This window comes from Rhamphochromis sp. 'chilingali' (assembly GCF_963969265.1).
Source record: "Rhamphochromis sp. 'chilingali' genome assembly, chromosome: 21".
NCBI classification, from domain to species: Eukaryota; Metazoa; Chordata; class Actinopteri; order Cichliformes; family Cichlidae; genus Rhamphochromis; species Rhamphochromis sp. 'chilingali'.
In genome coordinates this window covers 20,191,311-20,208,519 of record NC_137949.1, presented here as the reverse complement: position 1 = coordinate 20,208,519, position 17,209 = coordinate 20,191,311, and the positions used below count along the sequence as shown (strand labels likewise).

General features: G+C 39.1%; 1 protein-coding gene across 1 annotated transcript; it reads right to left on the bottom strand.

The window, feature by feature from the left end:
• Nucleotides 1–278: 278 nt before the first annotated feature.
• Nucleotides 279–10,131, bottom strand: akap12a (A kinase (PRKA) anchor protein 12a). Its single transcript, XM_080871156.1, has 4 exons — nt 9,860–10,131; nt 8,041–8,140; nt 990–7,883; nt 279–910 (listed from the first exon to the last, which is right to left on the bottom strand). Exons 1-3 carry the CDS (start codon nt 9,965–9,967, stop codon nt 1,018–1,020), a joined length of 7,074 nt encoding a protein of 2,357 aa, XP_080727282.1. The 5' UTR covers nt 9,968–10,131; the 3' UTR covers nt 279–910; nt 990–1,017.
• Nucleotides 10,132–17,209: the final 7,078 nt, after the last annotated feature.

Genomic DNA, 17,209 nt, shown 5'->3' with positions numbered 1-17,209 from the left:
CTGTTAAAGAACAGGAGAACAGAAAAGTTTGAGTAAACATGGTTGCTTAAGGCACTGCTGATTAAAATTAGATTAACTGCGTATTTAATTAAGTTGAGCTTTAAATTAAACACTGTCACACCTTGCTTCATGCCATGCTCTCACCATGCTTATATTTTCGAACTGCTCACAGTAAAAATTCTAATCACTAAAATATTCATTATGTACAAGATCACATATAATAATAATAATAATAATAATAATAATAATATATGTATATATATATATATCTCCTCAGTATGTTCAGGTCTGACTTTTTAAATCATGTGGCATAAGTGAAATACTAATTGCAAATAAATGTGTTGTGGAAATATCTACATTTTGCTAATTTTTATAAAAAGGTGTTTCTATGTGCTGTAACTGGTAACATACATCATGATTTAATGTGGTCTGTGAATAACACCTGAACGTTGTTTAAGCTTTTTACCATAAAAGGTGAAAAGATTCAACAAATATATTATGATATTCTTATTGACTTACTGACATATACATTCTATTCAAAAACTTAGGCATAATAATGTATGAATTATGAGTGGAGAGACCTGACAAAATTAGCAATGAAGTTGCATTACATGACAAACAGGTAGTTAAATTTACTGAGGCCCCTGTGTGGTAAAATAGCTCATTGTCACACTTCTAAAATCATTCAAAAATCACAATTCAAGCCCCCTGAGAAGATTAACCTTTTTTTTCAATGCACACTTTCCAAAACACTCTCTTAAGTCATATACTGTATAATAATAAGATAATCTTAGCAATTAAGGCTAGTTTCGCTAATAAATATCAGAATATTTTGGTGCAACATAATGTGAAATAAAAGGCTTTGATGGCTTTATGAAGCTTTCTTCCTTTTACTTTTTGATTGTTCCACCTACAAAAAGAAATACAAAAAAGGGCATACGTTTAATTGAAATTGATTGTGAAAATATACAGAATAAGATGTGGCTTACCACTTAGTAACACTTGAGCTGGGTTAGGTTAATCCCATTCTGCCTGAGTGACACATGTTGTGATTACTGGGTACTCCAGGGCAACAGCAAAATCTTCACCTTCACTCTCAATTTCACCTATTCCTCCTGTTTCATGCAATCTCTGATGATATTCCTCATCCTCACTCTTGGTATCAGGTGCCATTTCAAACTCAGATTCAGGATCTTCTTCCCTCCTTCTTCCCTCATGTGCACTTCCAGCTTGAGGCTCCGTGGGTTCTTCCACTTTGATGTGGGATGCCCCCTTTTCCTCTTGGGTGTAAATGTCTTCCTCAGCATCCAGCCACACGTCATCATTTTCCTCCTCTATTTGTTTAATGGGCTCCTCTGCTGTTTTTTCTTTGCTACGAGCCTTGAAGACTGCAGGATGACTGATCAACAGGCCTCGTTTCTCTTTTTGCATCACAGGTTCTGTCGTTTGTGTGGCCTGAATGTCTGGTATTATCGATTGCTTTGACTGAATTTGTTCCACTGGTTCTATTGTTTCTATTGTGTGGATGCTAACAGCCTGTAGTACTGGCTGTTTTGATATCTTAGCTCTTTCAGTTAAATCTAATTTTTCTGCTTTCTCTGTGATTTGCTTCAGCGGTTTGGTGGTTTCTGCTGCCTGGATTTTGGAGATTATTGGTTCCTCTGATTCAGCTTGTTCTGCTGGTTGTGTTGTTTCCATTTCTTGAACAGCAACGTCCTGAAGTTTAGGCTGATGGGAGACCACAGCTTCTGATTCAGTGATTTCTGTTGTCTGAATAGCGACTTCCATTAGCTCCATTTGTTTCTCGCTCTCAGCTCTTTGCATTGCATTTATCAGGTTTGTAGGTTCCACTGCTTCTACTGCCTGAACAGCAACTTCGGACACATTAAGCTGTTTCACAGGTTCTGCAGAAGGTGGTGGGGATGCTGGTGCCTTTAGCTGCCCAAACTGTATGTTAAGTTTGAATTCTAAGGACAGGCTTGAAGGAGACTCTACATTACCTATTGACGAGATCATACCCGTGTTCTGGGGGGCTACTAATCCTGTGTTATTTGGTGTAACAATCTGGCTTTGTGTACTTTGTAGTTTTTGTGCTTCTGTGGTGGTATCGCCATCTTTCTTCTTAGCTAATTCTTCAGATGTTGCATCCTCCGCTGTCACACATACCTCTGATTTTTGCTGCTCAGCTTGAGTTTCTTCCAGATCCTCTGTGTGATCATGGGTAGAGATATCTAAACCTAAATCAGAAATTCGCAATTGATCCTCAGACTCTTTCTGCTCAGCTGGGATCCCATGTCCTTCATCCTCTTCTTCTATGAGCTCCCCAGAACTGTCCATCATTTTTTCATCCTCTGGTTCACTTGGTGCACTTTGAACTGTCTCGCTAATATCTGGTTGTTTTATAACTTCTTGTTCCAACTTATCTGGCACAGATTCAGGAGTGGGCCCTGGTAAATTCCCCTTTACATATTGAATAACTTCTTGAACAGTTCGATTGTTTTCCTCGTTATTCACTTCCTCTTCGATTGCAGTAGAGGCAGATAGATTTTCTACTTTTTCAAGAGTTTCATGACAAACATCAATAACTTCTTTGGCTTCTGTAACCCCTACCTCAATCATTGTGTTGACGATATTCTCTGCTGAATTGATATCAACATCCACCACTTGCACTTGGAATCTGTGATTGTCGTCAAACTCTAGTGATGGAACATGCATCATAACAACCACACTGCCTTCTTCTGCTGTGTTAATGACATTGTTCTTCTCTAATGGTGTTGTGCTCTCAAAAGTGTCCTTTACCTCCATCACACTTGCTTTTCTTTCTATCAAGTGTTCTCGAATCTCAGTTGTTTCCTCAATCAAAACATCAGGTATTACTGCTGAAACATCTTTTAGATTACATGTTATTACTTGCATCACTACAGCGTGCTCAGTGGCAGCAGTGATTACCTCAGTGCCTTGAAGTTCACCAGCTTTTTCTCCAACAACACTTACTTGGGCTGTACTAACATCCTCGTCATATTTGGGTTCTTCTGAAGCTTCAGCACTGTCAACACAAGTCTCACAATGGACCTGATCATTACTTGCTTGTTCTTCTTCTTGTTCTGCAGAAGGCACATAAGCAGCTGGTACCATTTCTTCCAAAGCTTCACCTTTTCTATCTTCGTGTTCAGCTTGATCATTTTGTGGAATGCTTTCGGTTTTCTGATCTTTGTTTATTTCTAAATCCTGGCCTGGTTGTTTTTTCTCAGTTTCATCTGTAATGCGGTCAGTGTCTGGTTTCGGAACATCTTCTAGCAATGCTTCAGTTTCAAGCTCCTGAGTGCTAAACACCTCAACACTTGATGCAACTGCATTTGCAGACTTGGATGCTTCACGGTCAGTTGCAGGAACATTGTTTTCTGCATCAGGCAGTGATGCTTCTGGTTCCATTAGGTCAACTGCTTTCTGCTTGGGTTCACCTGTAACTGTTTCCATTGCCCCCATATCCTTGGATATCACCTCATCTTCAGTTCCTTGAGGTTGACCTTCCTCTGAATCTAATGTGACGACTTGTACCACTTGTAACACTGCTGGTTCTTGAACATCCTTGGTTATGGAATCATCCAGTGCTTCACCTTTATCTTCAGTGATTGGTAACATTTTAGCCTCTTGGGGCTGATCTTTTTCTGCATGTGGAACATCCTCTGATATTACTTCTTTCTCCCATGACTGACCACTCCCCTCTTCTAAATCTAATATGGCTGCTTGTACAGCTTCTACCTTTTCTGGAACTTCAGGCTGTGATTCTTTGTTTTGAATCTCATCGGCCACTTCAGTGTGATGTTGTGTTGTCTGTTTGTTTTCATCTGTTACTGGTTCAGAAGACTGAATGTCCTCTGAAGGTTGTATTTCTGTTTGAACACTATCTTCTTTTGAATGCAGTGATGTGGCTTGAAGAAGTTTTGGTACCTCTGGAACTTTGGAAACTTCAGGCTGTGGTTCTTTTTTTTTAATCTCATCAGTCACTTCAATGAGATTCTCTGCTAACTCTTTACATTCACCCGTTATTAGTTCAGCAGACCGAATGTCCTCTGAAGATTGTATTTCTGTTCGAACACTGTCCTCTTTTGATTCCAATGTTGTGGCTTGAACGCCTTCTGACACCTCTGTAACTTCGGAAACCTCAGACTGTGGCTCTTTAGTTTCTGGCTCATTAGAAACTTCACCTTCAGTGAGATGCTCTGATGTCTGTTTGTTTTCATCTGTTACTGGTTCAGCAGGCTGAATGTCCTGTGAGGGTTGTATTTCTTCTTGAATGTTGTCCTCTTTTGATCCAAATGTTATGGCTTCAACATCTTCTGGCACCTCTGTAACTTCAGAAACTTCAGACTGTCGCTCTTTAGTTTCTGGCTCATCGGTCACTTCAATGAGATGTTCCCCTGTATGTTTGGATTCATCTGTTACTGGTTCAGCAGACTGAATGTCCTGTGAGCGCTGTATTTCTTCTTGAATACTATCCTCTTCTGATTGTAATGCTGTGGCTTGAATACCTTCTGGCACTTCTGTAACTTCAAAAATTTCAGACTGTGTCTCTTTAGTTTCTGGCTCAATGGAAACTTCATCTTCAGTGAGATGCTCTCCTATCGGTTTGGATTCAAATATACTTTCTGCTGGTGGAACATCTTCTGAGGCCGGTGCTTCTTCTTCAGGTGATTGAACTTTGTCCTCTTCTGCAGTTGCTGTGGCTTTTTGCTCAACTTCCACTACATCTTTCACTTCATCATCCTCTGTTTTTGGAGCTTCAGTCTGTTTGTGTCTATCTTCTGGCTCAACAGTCACTTCAGCAAGATGCTCTGTCTGCTTGGAATCGTCTGTAACTATTTCTGTTGCTGGTATGTCATCTAAGTGTGGTGCTTCGTCTTCAAGTGACTGAACAGTATCCTCTTCTGAAGCTTTTACATCTTTTTCTACATTTTCCAGTGCTTCCAACTCATCCACCACCACAGAAGGTTCAGCTTCAATTTGACTTTGCTCAGTAATATTTTGATTGATCTGATCCCCCATGGAGAACAAACTTTGGGCTTCTTGCTCGATGCTTCCATCTTTAGTTTCATCAGCCACAAAAAGAGCTGACTCTGCTTCTTGAGCCTCAGTTTTTGAGGCATCTTCTTCTACTTGATCTGCCACAACTAGAGAACCTTTATCTGGAGCAACTTCATCACTTTCAGGTAATGTCTCCTGAGGTAACTCTTCCTTTTCTTCAGAAATGCATTCTGGCACATGTTGGCTGTCATCAGTAACTTCTAATTCTTTCATGCTTTCTTGCACCTGTGTAACACTGACCTCATGAACTTCATCTTCAGTGACTTCTGCATTGTCAATCTCCTCAGATACAATCTCAGATACAATCTCTGTTGAAACAGCTTTGTTAACATCAGGTATGCTCTCTGTTTGGGCTGTTGCCTCAACTTCATTAATTGCATCAATTGGTTCAGCATTTAGCTCTGCGTTTACCACTGTTTCATCTGATCCTTTGTGTATTTCCAGGATTTTCGGCTGTTCTTTTTCAAATGTTTCAAGTGATTGAGGCGAGACAGAACTAACTATTCTTTCTGAACTTGGCTCCTCTAAAGTCACTGGGACTACATGTGTGCTTACAGAGATGGTTTCAGCAACTTGTTCTAGCAACAACTCTGTGTTGTTGACACTGTATTCAGCTGGGACAGGTGTTGCATTACCAGATGTTTTTGAAGAGTCTGATAACTGGGAAACTGCAGAGATCATCTCAGTTTCATCTGTCACAGTAACATCAGCAGGCTCTGGAGCTGTTATGGCTTCAGATGTGATCTCTACCAGGTCCTCTGCTATTGTGTCATCTCTTGCTGCTTCCTCAATGCCTGAAGCCGGAGTGGCCATGGTCTCTGTAAGTACTCCCTCCTCTGGAATATCACTGAGTTGTTGGTGTTTACTGATTGATTCTGTAAGGTCATCTGGTTCTTCAACTGGAGCAGGTGTAGCCAGTGTTTTAGGAACCTCATTTTCTAAAGCTTCCTCATTGTCTTGGGACGTTTGTGTTTCGAGTGGAAGACTATCACAAGGTGGAGTGGAGTCCTGCTGGACTTCATTGTCTGTTACTTCTGGTATGTAACTTTCTACATCTGCCTTGGTTTCTCCCATTTCATCTGCAAACTCTGACAGTGGAATCACAGCTGGAGTCTCAGAGTCTTCATCACCTGAAGCTTCCTTGTCAGCTTCATCTAAAGATACTTGTTCTAGCGTTTCAGCAGGCTTTCTCTTTTTTCTTCCAGGTAGGAGATTCTTAATAGAAAATGTGGACTCAGCTTGAGTAACATCATTGTCAGAAGGAATGATATCTTTGCTTTCATCCAGATCCTTGGCTTTTGTTTTGGGGGTGACAAGTTTTTTAAATGATTTCCATGTTGACTCCCCATCACTCTCTGGAGGACTTCCTTCTTTAATTTCTTGGGCCTCGTTAGATCTTTCTAGTGGTGATTCTGCACCTTGTTTAAGTCCACTGTCTTGCTTGCTATTTGGGGGTGTTTCTTCTTCTGAGTCTGATGATTTTCGGCTTTTTCTCCTTCCAGATCCACACAAAACAGCTTCCCATGACACAGATGAGTCTTTCCTTTTTTTCCCTTCTTCTGTGCTGTGATCTGATATTTCCCCCCCTTCACTTGGTTTAGCCTCATCTACTGAACCTGAGATTTGTGCCTGTTCATTGCTCAATGAAGGCGTCTTGTTACGTTTTTTTGGAGTCAGAAGTTTTTTGAAGGTTGCCCATGCACTGTCCTCTTCTTCTGCTGCCGGGGCAGAGGGCTGTGCAGGACTTTCGTCTTTCTGATTTTCAGCTGACTCTGTTGAAGACAGCAGCTGATCAGAGACTTGTTCTTGAGAGTCAGTGATCTTTGTGTCACTTGATTTCTTTGTTTTCTGTTTTTTGGAAAGACTCCTGAAACTAGAGCCTGACATTAGCTTCTTCAGTGGACTCGCCTGAACTTTTTCTTTTTCTTGAGAGTTTAGTATTTCACCCTCACCATCTGATCTCTTCATGGAAGGTGGTTTAACATCATCCTGAGTGGTTACTGCAGGCACGATCTTAGCTTCTCCAAGTCCTTTCTCAGTTGTAGCTGCCTCAGTATCAAGAGTAATCTCCTCCTTATCCTGTTCTTCCACTGCTTGCTCTGCTATTTCAGCAATCTCGTTTTCCCCCATATCCACCAGTTCTTTCTCGGTCACCTCATCTTCTGCAAGTTTCTTTTTCTTCCGTAGACTAGAAAAGATTCCTGTGGTAAAAAACCTTTTTAATGGAGATTCAACCACCTTTTCTTCAGTAATCATTGGTGATGCTGGATGCAGTTCCTGTGTGGTATCCTGGTGTCCATCTTCATTTACAGCAGGTGAAGTTGTTCTTGCATCATCATTATCACGCTCAGCTTCCTCTTTGATTTCTGTTTTCTTTATGTCTGCATTTTCTGCAATATTCTCTGATGTTCCATCTGTCAGACTGGGACATGTTGTTGAATCATATTCATTTGCTTCCTGTGCTGTGTTTACATCCACACTCTGTTCCTCATTTTCACTTTTGACCTCTTGTGCATTATCTTTGACCTCCTCTGGTATGTTTGGTAGTTCCTCGGGCACATCTGTTTCAGCCTCTTCACCAGAGCCTTTTTTAACTGTCAATTTCAAACCAATGTTGCTGAAAAAATTTCTAAAACTTTCATTGATGTCATTTTGCTTCTCTTCCATTTCGATAATTTCTACTTTTTCAACTTCATTTGCATCAGCTTCATCTGGTGATGTCTTTGCATTGATGTCAACACTTTCCACTGGAGTTTTTTCTTCTTTAGGGGACTTTTCTGTCTTTGCAACATCTTTGTCTGAGGAAAGGATAGTTAAATCAACAATTAAATTAATCATTAAAATACTTTTGAAAAATCGGCCTAGTGTGCTAACAGATTCTTTCACTTAGAACCCAACAACTTGCGCTTCTATTGAAACCATGCTGGCAGAAATACACAAATTATGAATACCCACCCTCTGCAGAAATCTCGTCTTTGCAGTGACCATTGAGTGCTGCTATAGAGCTGTCTGCTTTTCCATTTATCTCAGAGATCTGCCCATTGGTTTTGAGAGGCTGAAAAAAAGCACAAAACTGAATGTACAATAAATCTCTGCTCATGTGTGCATGGCACGAAAAAAAATTTAACAAGTCTAGTTTGAACCTCTGAAGAATTTCCATCTGTAATTAACAGGGATGCCAAAGACCTATAGAAACAGTATAGACCAGTTACTATTGGCTAGGTTTTGTGGCAGCCTTAGAGTCAACGCTCCTGATTTTTCCAATCCTAAATCCATGAGTCAGATTAGTTGGGAATGTCTGAGCAGGGTTTAGGGAATAAGAAACTTAACTGCACCCAATAGTGTGCCGAAGAAACCTAAATAAACAACTGTAAATACATCAGACGGTAATATTATTTCCAAGTTAAGCTTATTTTTCAACTTTTTAAACCAATTTATTAGATGTACAGAGTTTTGCTTATCTTTTTACTCATGTTATAATGTTGCCTTATTTTAAGTGCTTTATCTAATTTAAACTGAATTTAAACTGACTATCCGAGCTCTCCAAGAGCCCGAAAATAATAACAACTGAAGGCAAAACAACCTAGTTTTAGATAGTTAAAGGCCATAATCATCATCAACTCCCATTATCACAATTTAAATACAACTTATTGGGATTAGTGTTTTTTCTTTCTTTTTAACACCCCACTTCCAAGCTTAAGCACATGATTTCTTCCAGCAGTGTCATGTCTCCACCTTAATAACAATCAGCATGCTCGAATATAGCATCAAATCAACACAACATCGCCAAGAAAAAGCATCAATTTCTCTACTGATTCTTACAGGACAGTGCTAATTGACATCCTCATCGGCATGAGCTGTTATAATGTTGTACACTAATAATCAATGTTGTTTTCTGCTTAGTCCAGCAGGGGAGAAATTCCATCTCTCCCATGGGCTTTATTTGGTTCACTCCAAGAATGAAAGGTCATCATTCCTCCATGCTGTTTCCTCTTTCATCTACAGTAAATGAAAACCTCTGCGCCATCAATGAAATAGTGAAAAACGACTATTCAGAAGAGTAATACTATGTAAGTTATCAGGTAGCCTCAAGAGCCAAAAGCCAGCAGTCAAGGGCCATTAAATTTACTCACAATTGCAACATGAGGCACTGCACACAATCCATTTAACAACAACAACAACTTTTACAGTAAATGGTTTAAGTTTTGTGTTGTAAGACTCAGGCTATGATTTACAATTATTATTCTTTTTCCAATTTTGCAAATCTTGCTGTATAAGGAAAATGGGGCCAAAAAGAGTTTCAGTCAATGTGGGACATATATACATATGAAATGCATCACATATAAGACTTTTTCCCCTTTTATTTTCTTTGTCTTTATGTCTAAGGAGAAATGACACTAGGCTGTTGTGCACCCAGCACAATATATAAAGCAATCAATAATGCTTCCTGTTACAGAAAAGCTTAAAAATAATCACATTGCTCGTCAGTGTCCCAGTATTGCTGGATGCACTCATCCGCTTTGAAGGGACAAGGACTTTCCTTTTATTCTGACGTTAATTGATGTGTTGGCATGCAGCGTGTGCACCGTCCTGACAACAACAACAAAATCCAGCCTCAGCATTTTTTTAATCTTTCAAAGCGCCTACTGTTTGTTCTCTGTCACCATAATGAATCAAATGAAAACCACTGATTGGAAAAGAGGACAGGCTAAATCCTTGTTGCAAAGTTAATACAGCCATAAAGGAAGAATTTGGGGCTCTTGGGATATGTTACCTTGTCTTCAGTATCCTGCACAGTTTGAACATCATTCACTTTTGCGCTCTCCTCCTCCTCCTCTGCATCCTTCTTGTCCGCACGTTGCGCAGACTGAGTGTCTCCCATTATCTGAACTGCAGCGCGTCGCTATCCGGAATGAGCCACACGAGTGAAACGGATATCCCACAAGAAAAACAGGCCGGTAGCTCAGCTGAGCCACGGAAGGCGGTCAGCTCTCAAATGGTGTAGTCTGGATGCTGGAAAAACTCTTTCCTCTTAGATTAACACCTCCCTGCAGAATCACATGAAGCCATATGAGCCAGCTGACCCGGCCCGGCTCGGCCCGCCTCTCTCTGCATTGAAAAAAAAAAGAACTGCAGAGAAAACAGCCTGCTCTCAGATTACTGAAGAGAATGTCCCAGCAACAAGCATAAACCTGCACTGGTGAGGATGCACTAGCCCGCAGATGCACTGAACAACGAGTGGCTATGTTAAAGATTTAAAGGATATTTTCATCGGAAACAGATGCTGCAAATGCATGCCGCATTAAATAAGAAAGTCTGTTGCTGTTTAACACTTTGGTTATTCGGAAAGTGGATTTTATAACTAGTTTTATTATAAAAAAAAACAACAACAACCCAATAACAAAAAAAAAACAAAAACCCAAAACCTAAGAATTTTGAAACCAAGAATGTTCTTTAAAAAAACAACAACTATTTAAATCTTTATGGAAATGGTTAACAGTTAAAAATAGTTAAAATGAACTACTGGCTGGCTATTATATATATATATATAATAGTTATAGTATTCCTCCAATTACTTAATTGCCTAAATTAGTAAAATTACCTGTACAATGAAAAGAATACATGTTGAACAAGTTTGCAATCATTTTATGTATCAAAAACTGTAGGGCACATTCAGTCTGACAAATAAGCAGACAGGTTTCATTATAACAAATGTCATATAGGCCCATGAGAGTCAAAAGTGAAGTTGCGGCTGGACATTGTGGGTCAGTGTCTGGGGAAAATGTCACAACCTGCCTGTTGCTAAAGTTGCCATCACATCAGCGGCCCTGCAAATACTTCTAGGGAGATGCTTTTTGGACAGCATGTTAAATCCTACATCCTTATAATTAGAACAATCCTCTTTATGTATAACATTTTTTAAATTAATTTATAATAAGTGGGAAGTGTTCTGGGGGAAACAAATGTATGTCTTAATAACTTATTTAATAACATTAAAATGGGCAGATGTACTACTAAAACATCTTTTAGAGAATGGGAAGAAGTGGACATTTAAATAGCAAATTGCCAGCCTTATATAAACACAGTATATATAAACTGCTGCATGCTAATGCTAAAAAAAACCCCAAACATATTAACATGATTGTTAGCATGACCACATTTTAAAACTTCAACCCATTATTACTGTTATTAAGTCAGAATCTTAAAAACAGTAAAATTGAGTGCCCACTTTGAAGACTGCATGGAGAAATTGTTCAACAATTATACGACATTTCTCCATAAAACAAACAAAAAAAAAGCCATAGCAAAGCAAATCTACTTTAAAAGTGCTTTCATATTGAGGTTAATTACTGTTCACTCCACAAACCACTTTATTAGGAACACATGTTAATTGCTTGTAAAATGAAATATTTATCAGCCAATCAATGTAGGCCTGATCAAGATGACCTGCTGAAGCATCAAAATGGGGGAAGAAAGGTATTTAAAGCAAATCTGAATGTGGCATGTTTCTTGGTACTAATTGGCTAGTCTGAATATTTCAGAAACTGCTGATCTGCTCAGATTTTCCTGTATAACTATCTTGAGGGTTTAAAGAGAATGGTCTAAAAATAGAAAATATCCAGTGAATGTCAGTTCTCTGAGTGTAAATGCCTTGTTGATGCTATAGGTCAGAGAAGGACTGATAGGGAGACAAATAACCACTCATTACAACTATAGTATGCATAAGAGCACCTCTGAATGCACAACATGTCATTCTGAGGGTTTCTTTTTTGGTATTTAGTGTTGATCAGCTGATCTGTTACCAGTCCAACACAAACAATATTTCATAACAGCATAGAGCGTATGGAAATGATCAAATATTTTAAAGCTGGCAAAAAAGTTTTCTTGAAAATGAAAATCAGCTGACTGGTCAAATGTACCTCTTGAGCAAAACAGACTTAATTCGATTTGGTGTTTAAACTGAGGCGTGTGGGCAGAATATCATGAGCAGGGCAGACAAACACACAACAGTCTGCCTAAAATACAAGATTCGTTTTAGAAAAGGCTGCTTCAAAAGCTTGACCCCTTGCAGTCTGACTTCTGACTGTGAAAAAATAAAAGATAAACTAATAATGTGTTTATCTGTTAAGCTGCATTTCTTTCATTAAAGCGTTTTGCTGAAACTTCTTTTATGAGCACTAGCACTGCAGTGTTTGGGCTTACATGATAATGCCAGTTTAGGCAAGATAATGTGGTAGATGATTTTTTTGTTTGTTTAGTTTAGTTTTTGTTTTGTTTTTGGCGGGCGGGGGGGGGGGGGGGGGGGGGGGGGGTGTCTTTGTTCCATAGCTTTTTTTTTTTCTTCAGTATTACATATGCTTTATGATGGTCATGGCAATTTTTTACTTAGATGCCAAAGTAATGAGTAAGGCCAAACTCAGAATTTTAGGCAACTATAAATAAAACACACCCTAATCACTGCTCACTTTCTTAGGAACACCTGTAAGTATCTAAGCAGCCAATCACATAGCCAACACCAACTCCGTGTATTTAGGCATGTAGACATGGTCACGATGACCTGCTGTAGTTCAAACTGGGCATCAGAAAAAGGACAAATGTGATTTAAATGACTGTGCTTGATGGTGCCAGACAGACTGGTCTGAGTATTTCAGAAACTGAAATAATCTTCTGCTTTCCCACAAAAGCAGAATGGGTCCAAAAAAGAGAAACTATCCAACGAGCAGCAGTTCTCTTGGAGAAAATGTCATGTTGATAGCAGATGTCAGAGAAGACTGGACAGACTGCTAGAAAGGCAACCGTAACTCAAATAACCAGTCGTAACACCCAAGGTATCCAGAAGAGCATCTCGGAATCACAACAAACCCTGAAGCAGATGGTCTACAGCAGCAGAAGACCACACCAGGTGCCACTCTTGTCACCCTAGAACAGGATAGATTCATCCTATTTTGTGTCAACATTTCAGACTATAATGATGTGGGGTTCATTTTCTGGGCACACTTTGAGCCCCTTAGTACCAAATGAGGACTGTTTAAACATCACAGTCTACCTAAATATTGTTGCAGATTATGTCCATCCCTTAATGACCACATCTTCAGAGAGCTGATTCCTGCTGGATAACACACCATGTCACAACACTCAGATCACCAAAAGCTGCTTTTTTGAATGTGACACTGAGTTCAGTGCAGTTAAGTGGCCTCCACAGTCACCAGATCGCAATCCAATAGAGCAGTTTTGCAATGTTGTAAGATTGCATGAAGGATGTAAGACTGTGTGATGCTATCATCTTGTTGATTTTGTGCCACAAAGACTTAAGGCCTTTCTGAAGGCAAAAGCAAGTCTAACCTAATGTTAGCAAGCTGTGCCTAATAAAGTGTCTGGTCAACATATATAGGAAGGTCTTCAGAAAAGCTGTAGTAGCCTTTGTTATATACTGTTATACACTCCACTCATTCAGGATTTCAATTTATTTCCTCACCAACCTGTAGCGTATGTGTTTGCTGAGCAGCTCTTGTTGGAGATGCAGCATTGCTCACTCAAAACAAAACATGTTTGTAAGTGCAATATAGCATAGGTATAATTGTTTCTGCCAGAAACTGCAGACATAAAACAAGATGAAAATCATTAGCTAATGCAAAAATAGATTTCAAGACACAGAGCATGCTAAAGGGGAATGAGGCCTTAAAGGAACCAGCTGAGTCACTTACACCTATAACAAGTGCATGAAATAATATATTCCAGCTCTAAACGGTTTGCTTATTTTGACTGAGGTGAGGTTTTATTGTTGTGGGACTTTAAACAGATTAGTCTCAGCCAATGCTGGAGATAGGAAGAAAAAAACCCTCCCTTATTTACCCCACATTTTAACTTTCATAAAAAGATTAAATTTGTTAATGCTCTTCTGAAAAAGAATTAGGACCAGACTGATTGGTCTGATTGGCCTACTGGACACTGAATCTCTCTGCTATTATTTGTTGTGGACTGACCTTTGCTACTGCCCGTGCTGGACAGACGGTTTAACACTGCTGTTGGCAAACAGTCCCGGCTGCATAGTTGTCCATCAGTTTTAAGATAATTTCAGCAAAACAATCCATCTTCAGTATTTACAGTTTATAATTGGTTCTCTAATGTTTTTACATTTTATTTAGAACTTTCCTTTCATAATTTCTTATTATGATGTGGTATCATAAATCATTGTTTTTGTCTCTAGCTGATTATTTTAGGAAAATCAACAATGAAGTGAGATTTTTCCTCTTGCAAAGCTTTTTGATTATTAAACATATGCTCTAAATCTTCCTTTAAGCTTCTAAACCTAAAAGGCATTAAATATGTGCACTAATTTTGCTTCATATTGTAATAGAAGCAGTGACATCCTCTCTTCACCTCAGTGAAAAAGCAGTATGATATGTCACCAAGGTGGATAAAATGAGCCCTTGGGAAAGCTTAGAGCAGAGAAACTTCTGCAAACCCATGACAGGCATTCATGTTGATTTGATCAAACTCTTTGAGACACTGGTGCTGTTATGTGAACCTTAGTACAAAGTTAATAAGCTCACTTAATTAGAGTCACAACTTTGGCTAAGTGAAAACAGCTGATGTTTTCTCCACTGATTACAGCAGCCTAGCTGTTGAGGCCTAATGCTACATAATGTAATAAAAGTGCAGGGGGTCTCAGTGAGTCAGCTTGCATGTGTGTACATGTCCTCTTCATCTACCTGTGCATTTTGTGCTATCATAAAGGACTATGTATAAAATTCAGACCTAACAGATGACTCAATTTTTATGTCTGAACGAAATTTATTGCACTGTATAAAAATTTTTTTTTAACACAGCTATTTTTTTTTTTATCTTTGCACTGCACAGTTGCACCGTATATGTTACAGAACTGCAGAAAATGTGATTAACTGTAAATCAGTATACTATAAACATGGCTGCAGCTTGCTTTTGGGGAAAACACAGAGACAGCAACCGTAATATATTGCATTAAGCATGTTGTTCTACAGAGGTAATCATCTTATCACAGTTAGTAAATATTTGATTAATTTGACACCAATTTTGTACTTTAAATAGGAATTTCAGATATCTTTTAAGACGGGGCAGCACGGTGGCATGTTGGTTAGCACTGTTGCCGCACAGCAAGAAGGTCCTGAGTTCAATTCCAACAGCAGGCCGGGGTCTTTCTGTGTGGAGTTCGTATGTTCTCCCCGTGTACTCTGGCTTCCTCCCACTGTCCAAAGACATGCACTTAGTGGGGATAGGTTAATTGGTTAATCCAAATTGCCCATAGGTGTGAATGTGAGTGCAAATGGTTGTCTGTCTCTGTGTGTTGGCCCTGCGACAGACTGGCGACCTGTCCAGGGTGTACCCCGCCTCTCGCCCTATGACAGCTGGGATAGGCTCCAGCGCCCCCCGCGACCCTGAAAAGGATAAGCGGATGCGAATGGATGGATGGATGGATGGATGGATTTTAAGACGGTTATAGTTACTGGATCTTATCAGTAAAACCTAGAATTTAAAAGGCACTTTTTTATGCTCTGACCCATTAAATTGCGATCGCGTTATGTAACAAAACGTTCTGTAGGTAAAACTCACATTCCCATTTTTAAAAAAGGTCAATTTGCAGAGGAACGTGGCAAAGTGTTACAGTGTTATGGTTTGTTCAACTGTCCAAGTGCACAAAGTAGACCTTTGTCATTGAGTTTAGCAGATTTGCAGCTTTTCATTAAGAATAAGAAGTCTTGGCTAGTTCACAATGAACAGTTTCCCAGTGTTTCTTTAACTGTGCCTGGTAGGTCTGGACCTTTGAGAAACAGTGCAGAGAGTGTCAAAGTTAGAGTCTGATGTTAAGAGTTAGTTTGCTGATCACATGCCCAGATCACAACTTGTGACCAGGGAAATGTACATATGAATCTCATGCAACATGGTTTATTGATTAGTAGCTGCTTAAATTAGAACCAGCTGACTGAAAAAAACAGATTACATGAATTTAACTGGAACTTTCAACTTGTATTTTCTTTTTCTTTTTTTTCCCCCTTTTTTCCCCCTTCTTTTTGTTTTTTAGCTGCATCTGGTGCTGGAAGTTAAACACTGCAATCTATAAAAAGCCTGAACATCTTTGGGAAAATATCTAAAAATAAAAACTGTCCACAAAAATAAAGATCCATAAGTCTAATGCACATGCTTTTTAATCTTATGTGATGTTTCTTAATATCACCATCTGTCTCAAAAGGTAATAACAGAAATTTGTTAAAACAATAATGTGAGCTGCATATGTTTACATATGACTTGGAGAAGTATAAAGCTTAGTCTTTAGTTAGTTGCTCGTTTTGTGCTGGTTGTGTGTATGTGTTTGTTTGTTTTTGTGTTTTTTGGAAACTTAATGAGCTTTGCTGGAGCAGATTAAAGTACTGTTGTATCTGTGGCCCTGAGACCTGATTGTTTTATCACTGACATCTGCTGGATAAAATAATACTTCAACATATTGCATAGACTTTGAGGCATGTTGCACAGACAATGTGGCAAAAGTGAATCTCTGGCAGAAGTTCACCTCTAATTGATATGTTTTTCCTTTGGTGTACATCATTCTTTCTACGTACTTGAACCAAAAGAAACGTGCAGCTCAGCCATCACTGTTTATACCACAGTGTCACCAACACTAGCCTGTCCTCAGGCGCAGGGGGAAGAGTTCAATAGAAATAAAAGTAGTTCCTACATAAAACTGCCCTCGGGGTTTCTAGAAAGAGATATTGCAGCTGGGGCTTTCAGATCTTTTTTTTGTTTTTTGTTTTTTTAGCTTTGAGCACCACCAAGTTAAGTGCCATTAGTATCATTTATCATTTATTCAGTATTAGACTTCTCTCAAGGTTAGAGATCCAAAACAGAAAAATGTGTAAGAAGAAATGTGTTTCATGGGTGAAGTCGCCTTTTAAGTACAAACACAAGATATATAAAAAAGAACTTATTGTTATGCAGAAAAAACAAATTTAAAAAAGTCAATACTTTTAATATTCCTTTTCCAGAGGGTTCCCAAGGTATTCCCAAGCTAGACAAGATTCTCTTCCCAGGTGGGCTTGCCTGGAGCACCTGCAAAGGAAGGCCTCCAGGAGGCATCCAAACCACCTCAAAG

Coding starts and splice junctions, on each gene's coding strand:
- akap12a (XM_080871156.1), bottom strand. CDS start 9,967: ATGGGAGACACTCAGTCTGCGCAACGTGCGGACAAGAAGGATGCAGAG. Junction 8,141..9,859: donor TGCAGGATACTGAAGACAAG/GTAACATATCCC, acceptor GCTTTTTTTCAG/CCTCTCAAAACCAATGGGCA. Junction 7,884..8,040: donor AGACGAGATTTCTGCAGAGG/GTGGGTATTCAT, acceptor TCCTTTCCTCAG/ACAAAGATGTTGCAAAGACA.